At 44.2% G+C, this 18432-nt stretch overlaps 1 protein-coding gene across 2 annotated transcripts in view; it reads right to left on the bottom strand.

Moving 5' to 3' along the window:
- Window positions 1-496: 496 nt before the first annotated feature.
- kairos overlaps window positions 497-18432 on the bottom strand; it is a 33234-nt gene continuing 15298 nt past the window's right edge. The window contains exons 3-6 of one of the 2 annotated variants that reach the window (NM_001258810.2): window positions 7936-8058; window positions 6489-7020; window positions 4734-6103; window positions 497-4314 (exon numbers count right to left, since the gene is read on the bottom strand). In NM_001258810.2, coding sequence (NP_001245739.1) covers window positions 4795-6103; window positions 6489-7020; window positions 7936-7939 — 1845 coding nt within the window. In that variant the 5' untranslated portion in view covers window positions 7940-8058 and the 3' untranslated portion in view covers window positions 497-4314; window positions 4734-4794. The remainder of the gene's footprint in view (window positions 4315-4733; window positions 6104-6488; window positions 7021-7935; window positions 8059-18432) is intronic. The other variant, NM_133058.4, reaches the window with a different exon arrangement.

Consider the following 18432-nt stretch of genomic DNA (forward strand, 5'->3'; position numbering starts at 1 on the left):
AGCAGAAGCTGATGTGAGCCCCGCTGGCTGTTTGGCCAGTCAAGCGTTGCATAAAGCGCATTAACATTTAATGCCTGTTGCCGGCCCTTCTTGGTCCTTGCCACTTGGCGCACCTGGCCAGGTAGGTGTAGGTATCCATCCAGTGAGCCAAATTTGCGTTGCATACTTCGAGGCGGCGACCAAAACAGAACTGCGGTGGATTGGCCGAATGGATGTTTGATTTATGACCGTCTGCGCCGCTGGTCAGGTCTTGGTGGACCGGTGGACTGGAGGATATATGGTGTGGTGACTTGGTGGCTGGCCGCGTGGGTGCACTTGGCAGATTTGCCGCGATGCCCCGCAGCCGTCCATCAATCATGGGCAGCTGAAACCTGTGGCAAGCCCATACCCCAACCGAAATTAAAGCGCCTGCAATCTGTACACATAAACTATTTATTTCCGTATATATATATATATATATATATATATATATATATAAGTATATATATATATATATGCCATATGTATATATAGATGTATATGGGTGTATATTTAGCTGTATATTGGGTATTGTATGTGTGGTAAAGTACACTCGCCTGGTGCACATTCTTCAACGTCCTCAAATTTCCTCGGCTTCTCCTCGAAATGCCGGCTTATAAAGAGCACACATACATATGTATGTACATATGCCTGCCGACCGATTTATCGTTCCCTCAATCGCCATTTAATTAGCTGTATTGTTTTTATTTTTGGTTTCTTTTACATTATGTGTCATCAATTGATTGTTTTACATTCGGTTGCATTTGGATTTTGGCTTTAAAAAAAAAAAACACTCCACTTGCCTCGCTATCCCCTTGCTAGCGTACGCATAATTATGTACAAACGTATTCCCAACGCTCCTTCCGTTATTTACACAGATATATATCTTAGTTATATATGCATGTCAGCTACAATATTTTGCGCCATTCTGCCGCTGCTCCTTCAACGCTCCTCCATTGCCTCGTTACTCACTAGATTATGCGTAGTTTTGCCCACTTTTCCCCCCTGGGTGCTGTGAACCCAGATAAAGCCCGAAAAGAAAACGTACCGCCTAACATTGAAATCATAGATCGCTCGAATCGAAGTACACACACCATTGGATATACATACATATATTCGTATCGCTATAATCCCGACTACCGCACACTAAGAGAGTTGTGTGGGTATTGAATATAATTCTGCGTTGGGCGCCAGTTGCCAGTTTACACTACTAAAGTACTGTAGTCGGTGGTAACCGCTTGCTTGTCTTACACACACACAAACAGACATGTGGATAAACATTAACAACAATTGAACAACGGTAATTACAATTGCACGACATCAACAACGTCAATAACAAAGACAATGACATCCCGTGAAAATAATCAGTGGCGGATTAAGTTCCATCTATGGAAATTCAATAGCTTTCGATTTCGCGACTGATTATTCATGGGTTGTATTCCTCGGATGCATTATTATCATCTTGATAGGGTCACATACACATATGTATATACGAATATGTTTGTAGTCATAAAATCTATGCACATTCAATGCTAAATCAATCGAAAAAAATTGCATCCATATTAGTATTCGTGTATGTATGGTATTACACGTATTGTATATGCGGTACATACATATATGTAGTATATATATTGTATATACAACTATCAAAAATAGGACAAATAGAACTTGAGAGTTTCTTTGGCCTGCTACGCGGCACCTGCCTGGAGCTCTGCGTTCCATCCAGATGCTCCCCAGATGCCCCTCTTATGCCCCGCCCGTTTTTGTACACATTTATTGTTACATAGTGTAGATCGGTAATAGCAACGATATAGAACAACAGTTAGGATGATGAGCAAAACGTGGACAACTTTGGTTAGCTGCGACCAAGAAGGATCGCACTTGTAAATAGTTGAAATATATATATATGTACGGTATGTATATATTTGTCGTTACGTGTAGGTATTGTATATGCATATGCTTGTATAGATATAGATCAGTATTTAAGTAAATCTGCGGCTCTTAAGCACTATATAACACACTGAAAGTGAAAGTTAACTTTGGGTTACCTCCTTGAGACACGCACATGGAAATCGAAGTCTAAAACACATTTGTCGGGCACATTGAGATACAATTCTGGATAGATGGATAATATATACGAGTATTGTGTGTTTGTTATATTGAGTAGTTTCGTCACTACATTGCAGTTCAATATCCTTAAATCCGCATCCATATGCCCATATCATCAGTGCCATCGGCTGCTGCCCCTCTTGATCAAATTGACAAATTGACAAAGCCAAATGCCGCATATAGTAGCACACTTGATTGATTGCAATATTGACTGATTGTTTGTTGGTTTGTTTGTTTGCTTGCTTGTTTGTCCTACTCTACTCTATCTCTCCCTTTCTCTCTATCTCTATCTCTCTCTCTCTCTATCTTTCTCTTTCTCTTTGGCTGTCTCACACCAATACTGCAATTGCGAATTTCCAATTTGAATTTCTTCGTTAATTGATTTTCAAACTTCTTCATGGAAAACTTCCTACCCCAACTGGCACTTTTCAGCTTTTCTGCTGCCGCTGCCTGCGTATTATTTTACGTTTAACATTAAATATTCAACGCGAACATTAATTTATATTCGATTTTCAATTCAATTCAATTCAATTCAGCTCGACTCGATTTAGTTTGGCATTTGCTGTTTGTGTTGTGATTTGCGATTTTGCGATTTTGCGAATTGCGAATTGTGATTTCTGATTTTTGCCTCGAGTAAGCTCAGATTGTACATACAAATTACATTTATTGTGTGGTTTACATTGATTAAAACTCTTGAGTCTGTAGACATTTACTTCTTATTCACCGTAGATAAATATGTATATTCGTATATTGTAACGTCTTTATATGCACGTAGTCATGCTGATTTCATTGTGTTCATATGTATTTGTTGTGAAATGGTTGTGGCAACCGCTGGAGCATCGTATTTTGCACTGATTCGCCCGATTGTTTGCTACTCGATATACAAGGACCGATTTGTGCATCTGCCACGGTTGCCTCATAAATACATTCAATATGTCGGTGTATTCCTCCGCTGTGCATGCATGAACATGCATGGCCACCCAAAAAAAAAAAAAAAAACTCTCAATATACATATGCATGTATGTATGTATGTAGACATGCTACATGGCTCCATTGCCATATTGGCAATGCATCAACAAGTTCTCCTTTACTTCTTTATCCCAGTGACTTACTCCCGCAGTGGGACCTGCTTAAATTGCTCTGCACGTAGAAAAATATGTGGTATATTCTCTGCCCTCCAAACTCCCCGAGTTTTGTACTCCTTCTTCTCGCCCCCCCTTCATCGATTACAAATGGTATGCAAATGTATGAGAATATATACATATATATATGTGTGTATATATATATATGAATTTATCTTTTATCTGTATCTTTAGCTATAAGAGGTCTATCCCGTCGACCTTGTTGCGTAGGTAAAATGGGATGAGGTGTTGTGTCCACCGATTCCTGATATCTGATTCCATTTCCCTGACTCCCCTGCAGCGTTGCCTTAAACTCTATCGGTTATCGCTTAACTATCTGCCTATCGATCACTGCATATCGCTTATCGTTTCGTCTTCGCTTCTTCTCACTTACCATTACCGTTATGCGTAAAGTTACTTGTACCGTTAAAAGTTGCTCTCTTGTACTCTTATTGTTCACCGTTAATCGGATTTCAGTGCTATCTGTTATCGGTGCTTCGATTGCAATTCTGCGTTATGGTTAGTGGTATTTTATAGGGATATGTATGTATGTCACTGCGTATTGCTGATAAGTTCTATTTCCTCCATTTGATCCTTCATTTTGTGCTCGTGTACTGTTTGTTGTACACCAACCGGATTAACCGTCAGGTATCGATATCTCATTCAGTTAACATGTCCCGGTGACGACAGATTAATCTTACTGTCGTCGCCCTTTGCATGCAATGTTCTCAGTGTTTGATTCAATGGACGTGTTTTGTGTGAAGCCTGTGCTGTCAATTATTATTATATTGTTTGTGAGTTATGTAAGTGCTGTGATTATATTATTGATTTCGGTGAATTATGTGCATCTCCTTTCGCCCGAAAGACAGACGTTGCTATGCTTTTAATTTGTCATTAAGCCTCTGCTGTTGCTGTGTTATGTGATGGATTCAATGGTGATTACTGCTGCTGCGCTTATTGTTCACTTGTTTGTGTAAGCCTTCTACTTCAACTTCAACGTCGTTCGATTTATTTCGTTTTTGGTTTTCGATAAGGATTTTCGGATCTCAGAGGTGCAAGTAGCTGGCTAAAAGTGCACACAGAACGTGATATAACAATGTTAGGATTAGGCTATTTGGATTTGCTGCGCATTCTAGGCATTTGAGGCATTTATTCATGGCAACCGAGATGGTTAGGTGGGTAACTTGAGCTCTGCATTCTTAGAATAATCAATATACCATTCCAAGAAATTCATTAATTGGTTTAATAACAGCCTAGCACCAAGACATGGTTCTATTTAACTCTATATTTAAGTTTGTTCTCTTGAAAAGCTCTAATTTGCCAGTAGTTTTGTTTCTTGGAATCGAATTGCATCACCAAAACTTCAGTACAAAATATATTGTGGTGGTATATTGAAAGCTCTAAGGCAGCAGGAGGCATGGGGAGTAGTTTTTTTTTTGTGTCTTTTTTGAGTGGATAAAATATTTCGAAGGTTTTGCAACTTACCGGTGTGCTGCTCTAGCCGGGAACTCGGCCCATTGCTTTACTTGCCTCTGCGCCCCCCGACCTATTTGACGAAGAGGTCCTTGAGCGTGGCGCAGAGCGAGGCGTCGCACGTGTCCTTGGAGTCGTCCTCGTCGGCCTTGCCGAACCAATTGAGCGTGGAGCGGACTGCCCGGCCGGCCTGCGATTGAGCAGAGCTGCTGGCGGATGGTCGACTCCGCCGGGCGCCATGGGCGGGACTGCCGCTGGCGCTGCCCGAATCCTTGCCCGCCTTGGGCGTGGCACCGCGAGACGCTGCCGATGTGGAGGCACCGCCGCCGGACGACCCAGCTCCGGATCCGCCCATGCTGGCGTTGGAGCTCTTTCGCAGGAAACCCTCGATGGCCGTGCCCAGAATGGTGGCATCCACCGTCGCCTTGGTGGACTCCGCCCAGGTCTTCTGTTTGCTCCTTGGCTTCAATTTCGGCTTGCCAGAGTCACCACCTAGCGGATCCTTCTTCTGCAGCCGCTCCAGCACATCCTTGGACAGCGCCACCGCCGAACTCTTGCTCCGCACGCTCTTCTTGCGCGCCAACGGCGTGTGCCGCTTGGCAAACCAACCGGACAGCGTGGCCGATCCATTGTCCTGGACATCGCTCACCAGCTGCTTGGCGTTGTTCAGCAGGGACACATCGAAGCTATTGGATCGTGTCGACCTACCGGCATTGGGATCGAGTAGGCCGCCAGTGGTTCCAGATCCTCCACCGCCTACGCCACCTCCACCGCCCACCGCCAGTGAACCGCTGTGGGTTGTTGGTGTGGGCGTGGCGCTGGTAGCACGCCCACGAGCGGCCGCCTGAAAGGTCTGGCTGAGAAACGGGCTACTGGCCGTGGCCGTTGCCGAAGAACTAGCACTTGAGCTGCCATCCCGGCCTTCCGGTTCCGGCCGGTGCATATCCATGGCCGAGCTGGTCAACGAGCTAAATATGCCGGCGATGTCCGTACGACTGCCCAATAGTCCAGTTCCACTGCCCGATTTCTTGCGACGCGTTGAGGCCCGAGTCGAGCTCTGCGACTGAGCCTGCTGCTGCTGCTGCTGCGACGGCGGCAGCTCGGAGGCGCGGCGAAAGGAGCTGGCCAATCCTGGCTGGGGGCATTCCGAGTAGCGACGGTTGGTGAATCGTCGGCCCGGCTGGCCGGAGCCGGCCTCGTCGACGGTCTGCACCTCGCACACCTTCTCGTTGGAGGATGTCCAAAGCTTCAAGCGGGCCTTGCGCGACTGCAAGTAGATGTCGTCCATGATGTCCAGCTGCAGATTGTGAATGCTGCCGATGGGGTCTGTCGATGGGGGACCTGTGTTGCTCTCCCGGCGGGAATTCAGCACCCGACTGCTCCTGTGGTGATAATAACGAACAACAGATGGTCGATTGCTTAGTACTCTCGGATGAGTCCGGAAGTGCATAACTCAAATTACCGTCGGCTAACGAAACGAGTATGCAAATGCAAATTGAATTTCGAAAATACTTCAAAGCGCTTCAATGCAACTCAATTATTAGAGTGTCAACAAGTGTGCAACTATTGTATATATTTTGAGTGGATTAAAGCTGTCTGTTTTTTTATGGCATACTTTTGGACATTTGTGTGGTTTCAAAAGCCGAAGGATTTGTGTGCAACCAAACGAAACTAGTTTGACCCCAGTTCTCTTAGAGTTATGAAAACTTGGTTACAATTCAATATAAGATATATATTGCGATTCAACTACCGACTAGTGTCACTTACCCATTGCTGTTGGGATACGCGGCCACGGATTCGCGACGCGAGCGTCCAAATAGTGTGGTGGGCACCTTCGAGATGGTCACCACCGAGTGGCGACGTCCGGTCGGCGCCGGAGCCTGCGACAAAGTGGCCAAAAAGGCGGCCTCCTTCGGTGTGGGCCCCGATCCCTCGCCGCCTCGCTCCGAGAGCCGGCGCACCTGGCTGGCCGTGATGCCGTCGGTCACCTGCTGCGAGGGCAGCGAATGCTTTCTGGCCTCGCGTGGATCCCGCCATGGCGAGAGTAGATACGGATTCACGGGCGAGTCGATGTCCAGGCTGCCGCGATTCGAGACCGTCGGCTCAGAGCTGTCCTCCTGCTCCTCCGGCAGATTGGACTCCTCCACAACGATCAGCGGCTCCGGGGCACTGATGCCGTGTGTTCCCGCCGCCTGTGGGCGTTGCGGATGTTGTGGGTGTGGCGGCGGACGGGGATGGCCCGGTCCGGTCGACTGGCCCGTAAAGCGGGCGAATGGTGAACCACGGAAGCGTAGCGCATCTACGGAACAGAGGAGTTAGTATTATTGCCTAAATTGCTAGTAAAATGAGGAAGTTTATTATTAAGGGAACATGGATTAAAAATGCAAAATGATGATGTTCTGATCTACTTATGAATATTGGAACTATTGTTCTCTATTCATTTAGAAAAAAGATGTTCACTGGATAGGTACTTGGTTTAGTTGGGGTCTTTAGGAGTATTTAACAAATATTAAACAAAGCTCCTTATTTTGTTTAAATCTGAATAATCACATTACATAAAACTGATGTAATGTGTGTTAAGTGAGACTAAATATAAATTATTCGGGATTCGTAGTAGTTGTTAAAACTGTTTGTTGTTTTCGAAATGAATCTGCATAAGTTTTTATATCATTTTAAAGGTTGAACAAAACTCTCAATTTCAAACTATAAATAGTTGTCTAAAACAGAGTCTTTTCTGGGGTTTCTATATTGTTCATATATTTTAACTAGATAAGCCTAAATAGTTGAGGATTCGTAGTGGTTAGTTAAACCTTTTTGTTCCAGCTAAAATTGTTTCGAAATGAATTTAGATACGTTTTATTAAAGATTGAAGAGGACTCACAAATTTCAAGCAAAAATAGTTTTCTAAAACAAAACATTTCCTGCGCATTTCATATTGTTAGTTTACTTAAACAATTTGTTGGAATAAATTTCTATGGTTTCGTTTTACCCGAATTTTATATACCATACAATAAAAAGGTCAAAAGCGATTGTATCGATGTTTATGGTGCGTCCATATACTCTAAGGCCTGCACTTTGTGCGGCTATCTGGTTGCCACCAATGAATCCTGGCAATTGGTGCAACATCAGGTGCGAAATGTCTGTTCTGCGATAGCCCACGAGGTGTCCGGTTTGCTCGAGTGGTTCATTAGTGGCTCGTCTGGCTGTCACTTACCCATTTTGCACAATTGCTCAATTGCTCGCCAGCGGGGAATTCGCTACCGACTGTCTTCGGGGTCTGGACAATCTGCTCCCGACTCCTCCTCACCGGTGTTCTCTATCCTTTAAAGTGTCCTTGCTGGAAAGAAGAGCAGGCCAGATAAAGAGACAAGGCAACAATACAATACTAGCAAATGCCGCGGCATCAAATATAAATAAATAAATACAAAAATGAGTGAGACACTTAATTAATGGGTTCAGAAAATATAAACTTTAGTTTTGGAAAAAAACCCCACCACTAGACAGCATTTTGAATAGGTCAAAAGGTGAAAGCTGGCGGTTTGTGTTATAAGCAATGCGATATGCCAAAATCCGAAGGACTATGAACGCCAACTTAATTGCTTCATCTCCAACGGTCTGTGAATAAAATTGTGAGCACTTTTTCGCGTTGTGCACTCAAATTTCGATATCCGTGCACCGCATGTGTCCCTCTGAAATGGCGAAACTCGTGAAACTCGTGAAACCCCGAAACCCGAAGGGTATTACAGCCGGTACAGCTAGCTCATGTGTGAATCCTTTACGTGTGCCCCTCGAACCGCTCGGTGTGTCCGTGTGGCAGGTTAAATAAAGCCGGGGCAAGTTTCGCTCTTCCTGCTCATTATCCCCGGCTACAAATTGCAAATGGCAGCAAAATCATGCATCAAAGTAATTAAAGCCACTGTCCAGGGACTTTTCGCTTCGCTGGAGATGAGTCCCCCTCCATTCCCGTTTGCTGTTTGCTCTCCTCTTTTCCTGTTAGGGACAGCGACAGTCAGACAGTCCGACAATCCGACATCCCGGCCATAATAAGCATAAAATTATGCAAAAGTTGAAATGAAATTTCGCCATAACTCAGATGCCACAGGAGTTTCTATTTTGCTCGATGGCAACGGCAATGGGTGTGCATCAGCGGGCTAATGGCGATGGAGTTAAAGCCACAACCTCAACTTTTGCCAGGAGTAATAGCGAACTCGTCCCGTGCATGGAATCCAGCAACTAATATTTGGCGGCGTATCCACATGGATACGGAATGGCCAGCGGAAGTGATCAATGGTCTATTTTTATTAGATCACCGCAACCAGTGGGCAAACGTGGCATTGATTTGATTTGATTCGATTTGATTTAGAGCACTTGCATAGTCACCAGACATCCTGTATCCAGCAGCCAATATCCACATCCGCCGACCGCTGCAACTTGGGCAGCTCAAAGTCGCAAGCCGCAAATCACAGGTCCCAAGTCCAAAGTCCCGAGTCGCAAGTCGCAAGTTCATTAAGCTTGTAAATTGGCAATCAACACCAAAGTTGCGGCTTTGTGTGGAAGCTAATTAGCCTGTCTATGCCACTGACAGGACTCTCGCGCGCTTCCCCGCTATATCTACCTCTCAACCGATGTCCTGCGCTCCTTTCCCCGGCAATTATCCATCCGGGAAATGCTTCACGCCTTCATTGTCCGCTCGCCGAGGTGACTGACTGAAAAGCTTGAAAAACACCGAGCAAGTCCAACTAAATAAACGAGCACGTTACTAAACCAATGCTTTCACGTTAACATCGTCCGACGGACAAATAAACGCTTCTCTGCATTTAAGTGAAGCCTAGTATTCGTATTCGACTATCGGTGCCGACTGTTTTTAGTTTCATTTTCATGGATGGAACACAAGCCCACTGCATGTCCTGTGGTTTCGAAAGTAGAGAAAACCGTTCTGAGGTTAATTTTGTGCACCATGCAGTTAGTGAGTTGCCCCTGTGTTGCGTATCCTTTTTGGTCATTTTTCGTCCTGCCTGGTGACCAGGCACCACCAGCCGTTCATATTATGTATTGTGGCACCACCCATGCCCAACCCAGTTGGACAGTTAATAGGACCACGTGCCAAAGTGGACCCCAGTCCGGTAACTATCAGAAATCAGTCACCAGTTAAGTACTCCTTTCATGCGGACTATGTTCTTTTGAGCAATCAGGGCAGGTTCGAATTTGATCAAATTATCCGGGGCAAGCGCAAACCCAATGGCTATGATTGAGCATGATTTGGTGTGAAATTGATAAACGCATCGCACCATCTTTATCAATTTAGCTCAACGCTCGTTAATTACAAACGAAATGGGTGTTGAAATTTGTCAATGAAACTAATTGAGATTTATCCGCCATATTTGATACACATGTGGTGCAATTTTTGCATCGATTTAAGGAAAATAAAATGTCACTTCAATTGATTCTCAGGCACCGACTCTATTTCCCTCGGCCAGTGTTGTGTGTATTTGGTTAGTTGATTTGAGTTGCCACACATTTTCAACGCCACTCGACCACTCCACCCAATTTTGTGGGTGATTGATTGACTCGGGCACCGCCAGCCAGACAGTGGGACAGTCGGTCGGTCAGGAGGGGAATAGGGACGCAGTCAGTCAGTCCACATCGAGAGCAGATACCGATTGACAGATGGACGGACGCACCGACAGTGTCCCACTGTCCACCACATTGGGGTCCCTGTTCGGGCGCCACGCTCAATTTCAGCTTAGCTTTGTTTAATGGACTTGCACAAAAAAGTTTACAAAGCACTTTAGCTGGGAACTGGAACTGTTGGAGATGGGTAAAAAGGATATCAATCAGCATCGTCAGCACTCGTACACGCCCAATGCAACGCTGCATATTAATGGGCATTAACATTTAGCATTGAAACGCACAGCTCACTGGGGTCTTGTCCTGCGAAATTGCTCCTAATTGTCCTGGGATATGTTTATCCTTGAGGTGCTGAAGGTAATTTACTCTTCTTTTTTTTTTTTTATCGCCGCCACTTTACCTGCCTTCAGTTTTATATCCTTAAGTTGGTTTTCGGGTCGTTTAAAAGGCATCGAGTGTTTGGGGCGTAAGTGCTCATACCAGGAACTGCCTTAGTGAGCCCCCCTGATTTTCCATTTTCTGGAGAGACATTTTTAGATAGCCCCCATCCCACACACACATATCGGCTTTGACTGGGGTGGACATTTGAAAAGCCAAAGGTTAGGGGTTAAACCGCATATGGCCACTGGCAACGTCGCTTTCGCATTCACATTCAGCATCCAGCGTCCACATCACCATAAGTTCCCGATTCAGTGCCACATTCGTATTCGTATTCGCATTCGCATTCGCATTCGCATCTAGATTCAAATGCTCGGGGAAAAATGTTTGTTCTCTGTGCGTGCAACTTTCACCATTTTTTCCCGTCGAACTATCATCAAACTGAGGGTATATCAGATAGGTCATATAGTTAAAAGTTGTTAAATAGCAAATAGTCTCTTCACTAAACATCTTTTTAATTGACCTCTAGGGGACTCGAGCATAAACCCCAAATAAAACTACACATCAATGGTCCATATATTAGATATAGTGGGAAAAGGGTATTCGATAGTAGCGCACCAGCGCATATGCGATGAGCTGCTGAAGTAGTCAAAGAACTCCTTGTGCAGGCTCATGTGGAGTGCGGATGCGATTCCGTAGAGGAACAGCATGATTGCGGCTTTCTTGGCTGACTTTGACATGCTGTCTTGCATCTAGCAGCAGTTGCACCTGGCAACGGAAGTGGGCACACCTGGTTACCCCACATTGCCTCATTCGAAAATACGTTGTGGTTGCAGCGGTGCCACTTTAACTTCGTACAGTATGTATGCTATCGGAACGCCTTCCGAGATGCGGATACGGAAAGGTCAGTTGGACTGGACTGTGGTTTGGGGCAATTAGATGGCCAGGGAAGTTGTAATGAATTGCGTCCATAAATTCAGGCATTTCATACAAAGCCTTTGACTTTGGATTCGTTTATTCGTTAGGTTTCAACCACTTTTTGACTGGGACTTTCATCTTTTTCGGGGAATGCATGGTGAACAATGAGTCCATTTCCTATGTGCAAATTTAAAATGTTCTCGAAACTCCCTAGCTTCCGTTTCATTCCAACCATCCTCCTCACCCTGCCTACTCTTCTGTTGCCTTTCGCCTGTGGATATCTGCTTGACAAGCTTGTTTATGACGTGCAACAACGAAAATGCGGCCAGGATATAGAAGAGGCCATGGACAAGGACTCAGCCTCAGAATCCGCATCAGAATCTGAATCAGAATCAGAATGGGGATCGGTCTTGGTCATGGTCATGGTCGTGCCACCCCCTTCCCCCCCCCTTTTCCGCACAAAGGAAATCGGACTCCCTGAGATGCGTTTGTGCAACGGTTCTTTGGAACTTCCGTTTTTGGTTTCGATTTTGTCGCCCCTTTGGGGCTTTGATAACATTGTTATCGCCAGTCGCTTTGTGTGCACTATTTGTTGTGGTTTATTTTTATGTTTTTCTTTTTGTTATTCGGCAATTTACAACTAAAAAGTTGCAAGCGGATGTGTGCGTGTGTGTGTGTGTGTGTGTGTGTGTGTGCCTGTTGCATAATACATTAACGCGGCAAGCGGAAACGGAAATGTCACACATTTGCTGCCGCTGGCAACATTGTGGCAGCAGGCGAGCTGCGGGCCAGGAAGCGAAGCGAAAATAGCAATCAAAACTTAACTGAATTGCAGCACATGACGGCAGAGGAGGCACACCATCCCCATATTCAAGCCCCATGCGCATACCCATACCCATACCCATACCCATACCCACAGCCATACTCATACTCATACTCATACCCATACCCATACCCATTCCCGGACTCATCCTCGTCCTTGTCGTCGTCCCAATGCCGACGCCTTCACCTACAAAGTTGGTTGAGCGAATTAAAACATAAATGCATTTGCTGCAGAGGCCAGCATGGATCCAAGATGAATCCAAGTGGGCGGGCGTTTACTCCTAATCGAATCGAACCGAAGTGGACCAAGTGGAAATGCCAGAAAATTTGCGTTGCTCTGGAAAATGTGCAAAAAACAGTGGAGCAAAAGAAAAAAAAAAACAAGAAATAAATGGCGAGGAGGCAAGAAAAAAAGCGAGCTGTAAAACTGTAAACTGTTACGCCCACTGCCCATTACCGCCCCCTTTGTCTGTGTATGTGTGCTTGCCAGCGCGCCTGAGTGTGTGTGTGTGTGTGTGTGTGTGTCGTCTTCCTCTTTTATGGAAGACCATACAAATTCGTTGGCCATTGAACGAAAGCGATTCCTGCTAGCCAGCATTTCCTCCTCCTGCTCCTCCTCCTCCTGCTCCTCCTCCTGCTCCTCCTCCTGTTCCAGCTCCTGTCTATCCCACTTGGTCCGCCTTCGGTGCTCGTCTCTGTCTGCTCTTGCTTTGCTTCCAATTGAATCAAATTGAATTCAATTGAATTCGCATGTTGCTCATTGAATTGCACAGATTATGGCTAAAATACAATTTTAATTTCGTAGAAAAAAGTATTACGAAATGCTTGGTCGCTTTCACGCAGTCCCTCTTGCTCTTCCATTCACTTTTTAATACCCTGTAGCTGTGTACTTTATTTACTTATCAGACTAAAGCTGTGGCCAAATATCACTTTACGGATATTAACCACGTAATTACACAGAAATGCAAAGGAAATCCTAATATACTATGTACTATAATCAACATTTTTTTTTCACAAAATATAATCCAGCTTATTTGTATGTTTACACAACACAAAATTTTCGATATTTTCTAATATATTTATCTCTCCCTTGTTTGACTTTTAAAATAACACAAATCAAATAGAACTTAAAATCACTGCAAAAAAGTGTCTAAAAGTATGGAATGAAATTAATCAGTAGTTTTAGTTCGTATTTAAAGTGCTGCATACAAGAAGACACCTTTTAAAAGGCACTCACATTGATATTGTGAAAACTGTTTTATTTAAACGTCAAGTTTTTTAGTCCCTTTTTGAAGTTCCACTGGTTACTGCCAACATCGCATCCCGAGACTGTGCCATCTTTCGTGCTGTTAATTAAATGTTGTCAGGTAATTAAAATGCACCTGGAACGAACTGCTGGAGTGGCGGAGGAATGTAAGCTGCTTACTGGCCTCTAACAAAGCCACCAACGATTCTGGAACTAAGCCGTATTTGGTACTCCCGGAACCGGTTGCTAAAATGGCAATGAGATTGGGATTGCGCCTGGTACTGGCTACTGGGTTTTGCGATTGGGATTGAGGCACTGGGACTGGGATAGGAATTGGGAGTACAGGAACCTCGCATTGTGAGTAACCGGCTGCAAGGCGCATCCAGGGATCCTCGCTCGAGTTGCATCAAGGCATTGTGTTTCAAGCAAAGGGGAACTGCTGTGGGAACAAAAGGCTCAAGGTAATATTTTCCCCGAGCTAATCCCAGAGAGCTTTGGCAGCTTGCTTTTGTTTTACATCGCACACAATGCACCTGGAGGATTGGTCTTGGAAAGTCGGATTTGACATCAAGTTTTTGATTGAATGGAATTTCGCATTTAATTGAATTTGGTTTCGATGCGACGACTGCACGCATGTCACAGCCAGTTTTGGCAAAATGCGATATGGCACATAGATGGTAAGGTGTATATCCAACCACAACCACATGATTATCCTCAAAACCTCCGCCACCCACACACGTCACTGCAATTTGTCCAGTTTTTTTTTTTTTTTTTTTAAACCAACCCCTCAGATTCCCCCCATTCGATGCGAAATATCAGCGAAATGTGCAAAACTAATTAGCTTAGATAACATGGCGGGCAACAAAACATCGAGGCAGTGTCAAAAAAGAGCAAGCGAGACGCACAGCGCGGATGGAAAGAGAGGTAGGTAGGAGTGGTGGCGAAAATGTTGCATAAAACTGGGCGCAAGCGAAAGTGCAGTGGAAACTTCTGACAAGTAACTGCAAGTTATTGAGAACCGTACTTACTCCGCAACCAAGTAAGTTCTGGCAACTAAGGAGTTATTTGTAATTTGCAAACTTTGAAAAATACAATTTATATTTGGAAATTTCAAAAACTGGTGTAAGGAAAGAGCATCATCCATCTGGCATCCCGGCTAAAAATAAGTAGCATCTTCCATCTGGCATCTCGGCTAAAAATAAGTGTTTGCATACTTTTAGGCACCTAGGTATATCGATAGAGCTCTTGCTTAGTAACTTTTTCACCACGAGATCCATAACTATAGTGATAAAGTCAGCGATATTCAAACTAAGAAGCAGTCATCGGTGCAATGGACAGTTATGCAGCTATTAAGTAGCGACGATTATCAGATATTTGCAACCCAGTATAAATAATTCGCGCTGCGAACACGAGAATCCCTATGTAAGGGCATTGTTAATTCTTTTTGCATATATCTATATATATATATTTGTGTATATGCATGATTTTTTCAGCAGTGCGTTGTACAAATGAAATGACACGAAACGCAATTACCCTGGAGGCGAAACAAAAGGCTGCAGACGCACACATACTACACGAGGTGGTATTAAATATACATAGAATCATTGGGAAATAATCAGCAGTGAAACATGCATGATTTATCATTCATAATGCTCGGTCACTCCCCACAGCCATTAATTAATTGTTTATTTAACGAAGTTGGTGGTGCCGCAATTAATGCATCTACATATGTACATCCATACGATGCCATCACCTGGTACGCAACCGAATACGGATCCGGATGCGAATACAGATGCGGATACGGATACGGATGCGTATGCGAACCACATGGCTTCCGGGTCGTCGGGTCGTCGGGTCGACGGATGTGGGTGCTCCGCCGCGTCAGATTTGATTTGTTTATCTAATTAAACATTTACTGGGAAAAGCCCCTTAATGCCGGAGCGGATTATCATCGCGCAGCTGCTTTTGATCAAAGTTGAAAGTTCCAGTGAAAACTTGAGACTCGCAGAGGCGGGCAATCAATACAATTATTTCTGTGCAAATACCCACATAAAATCGCATAATTAAGTCTCGGCTTGTCGTTTTGTGCCATCGGTATGTTTTTTTTTTTTTTTCAGCTTTTAGAGTGGACCTTGTTAGCTTTAAATTCGATTCGATATGTTTTCATCATCAGCCCCCCCATTCCTTGGACCCTAGTATGCAAAAGTTTCCACCACATTGTGCTGCAAAAGTAATATAATTAAATCCTGTTCAAAGGCCATGTAAAATACATATGTGTATATGTGACTACGGCCTGCACTCCATCAAATTGAAACATTTAATATGGCCAAACATGTATTTACCTTTGTATAATATTGACCTCTGTGTCGCATAAACTTTTTCCGTGTAAGCAAAACAAATAAATAATAATAGAAAATGTCCTCTGTCCCCGAGCGAAGACATCCCTCTAAACCATTTTGCCCCTGACCAACTGAAGCGGCCACGAGGAGAAGGCCAAGCGGAGGAAAAGCGGAGGAAAAGCGAAGGAAAAGCGGAGGAAAAGCGGTGGCAAGGAGAAGGCGCTTTCCAGCACACTCTCAATTGTTTGTGGTGCGTAAACATAAATAAATTGTTGAATATTGCTCGACTTGGTCCTTGGAGAGGCTCCCTCCCACATCCCACTTGCCACTCGCCACTTGCCACTCGCCACTTGCCACTTCCCACTCCCATTTCACCATGGCCATGGCCTTCACCGCTCAGCCAGCCACCCCTCCCTATCCCCATACATCCTGCCACCGCTACCGCACCCGCCCCCTCGCTCGACTCCTACTTGATGTGCTTTTAATGATTTATGGCAGAATGCAAACAACCAAACGGAGTGGGGCAGAAACGCAGAAAAAAAATTCTAAAAAAATCCAGCTACAAAGTGAAAGCAAAGTCTATACATTCTGTGGTTTTTCCACCACACTCAGCAACCCATCTCCATCCCTATTATCATTTCAATTTCCATTTTCCACCCAAGCCCAGACCCCCTGAGACCGCAAGTTTACTCAATTTGATTTGCTGCCCTTGCTGGCCGACGCTCACGATTATTGTTATTAATTTTGCGAAAGTATTTCGGCTCTGCGGCATTAATAAGAAATGAGAGTAGCCCAATCGATAGTTGGATGCTGGGCCAAAAAAGGCACAAAGTTTGCCCCAAAGGGATAGCCAAAAGATCGTTTCAATTTCACAGAGCATAAGCACTTCATTTTCCTGTCCAGAGTGATAAGTTTGGACACAAAAAAAAAAAAAAAATAAAATAAAAATAAAAAGGAAATATACCCCGAAAAAAGCAATAACTTGTAATTTGATTTTGTATATTTAAGTTCTAGTCTCCCATCGCAAACATGAAGCTGGAAATGAAAATATTTCATTAAAATTAATATCCAGCACAAAACTTTGTTTTGCAAAAAGAAAAAAAAACTTTACCAAATTAAATGTTTTAACGAGCTATTGCTATTTGATGTCGATGTGCAATTATTTTAAGTACAACAAAATTCACACAAAACGTATTGTCTTTACGGAATATTTATTCTATCTGCTTTTCGGGATTTTCTTGTTTCAGGAAATATTTCTTTTTTTTTTTTGCTAAAGCAAAAATTGTTGCGACAAAAGTTATGCCAACGAGAAATACTTTGCGAATGTTTGTTCGCCTGCATTTCGTAATTAAAACAAAAATGCGAAACGATTGTCGGACATTATAAAAGTGCCCCTACTTTCCACTTGCCACTGCCGCTCTCCACTCTCCACCCACCACTCTCCACTCTCCACTTTCCACTGGACCCTCTGAACTGAACTGAAGTGAACTGGCACTGGCCCCAAGTGGACATAAATTCCACTTGAACTCATTCCTCGTCTCGCTTGCTTTCATTAGCTTGGAGCCTTGGGGCTGCCCAGAGGCATTCCCCATCCTGGTTTCCTCCTTCACCATGTAGCAACCTACTCCCCCCCCACCGCCATGTAGCACCATCCCCCAGAGTAGGCACGCCCCTGGTGGATCCCACTTGAAAAAAAAAAAAAGTAAGATGGGGAGGTGGGAGTGTGCAGAAATGAAACATTATGATGACAGTCGCTCGTGTGTGTGCAAAAATTGAAATTGAGAATGGCAAAATAATGAATTGTAAATTGCTTCGAACGCACACATGTAAGTATATTAATTTATTTATTATGCTGCGCAATAAAATCAAATAAAATGGGTCTCCTGCCCGCCTTTTCCCTTCTCCCCCCGTGGCACTCGGCGCAAAATTGAAAAACTAAAATCGATTTCCGCTTGACAAATAACTTAAGTGGCAGTTTATATGTATGTACATATGCACACACGAGTGGCGAGTGGGAAAAATCGAGCAGAGAGTTAAAAAAAATATATATGTATATACATATATGCAGATTTATAAAAAAAAAAGAACGAGAGAAGCAAGAATATTCCACACGATTAATTTTTGCGATCCATTAAAAAGATTTACTCAAATTGACAGAATCATCGTTGGGAGGCTGCCGAAAAGCCAGGAGCAGCAGGAGCAGCAGTAGCAAGTGAATGTCCTTGTGCGCACATAGCATGGAAAAGCCACCACCCACCCTCAAAAAAAAAAAAAAAACGACGGCGAGTGTCTCAATTTGCATGCCATAAGCTTTGGGCGGCCATAAAGGGGCGCCAGCTGGGCTAGTGGCGAAGTGGGGGCGTGGCACGCTGGGGAATAG

This window comes from Drosophila melanogaster, chromosome X (genome assembly GCF_000001215.4).
Source record: "Drosophila melanogaster chromosome X".
NCBI classification, from domain to species: domain Eukaryota; kingdom Metazoa; phylum Arthropoda; class Insecta; order Diptera; family Drosophilidae; genus Drosophila; species Drosophila melanogaster.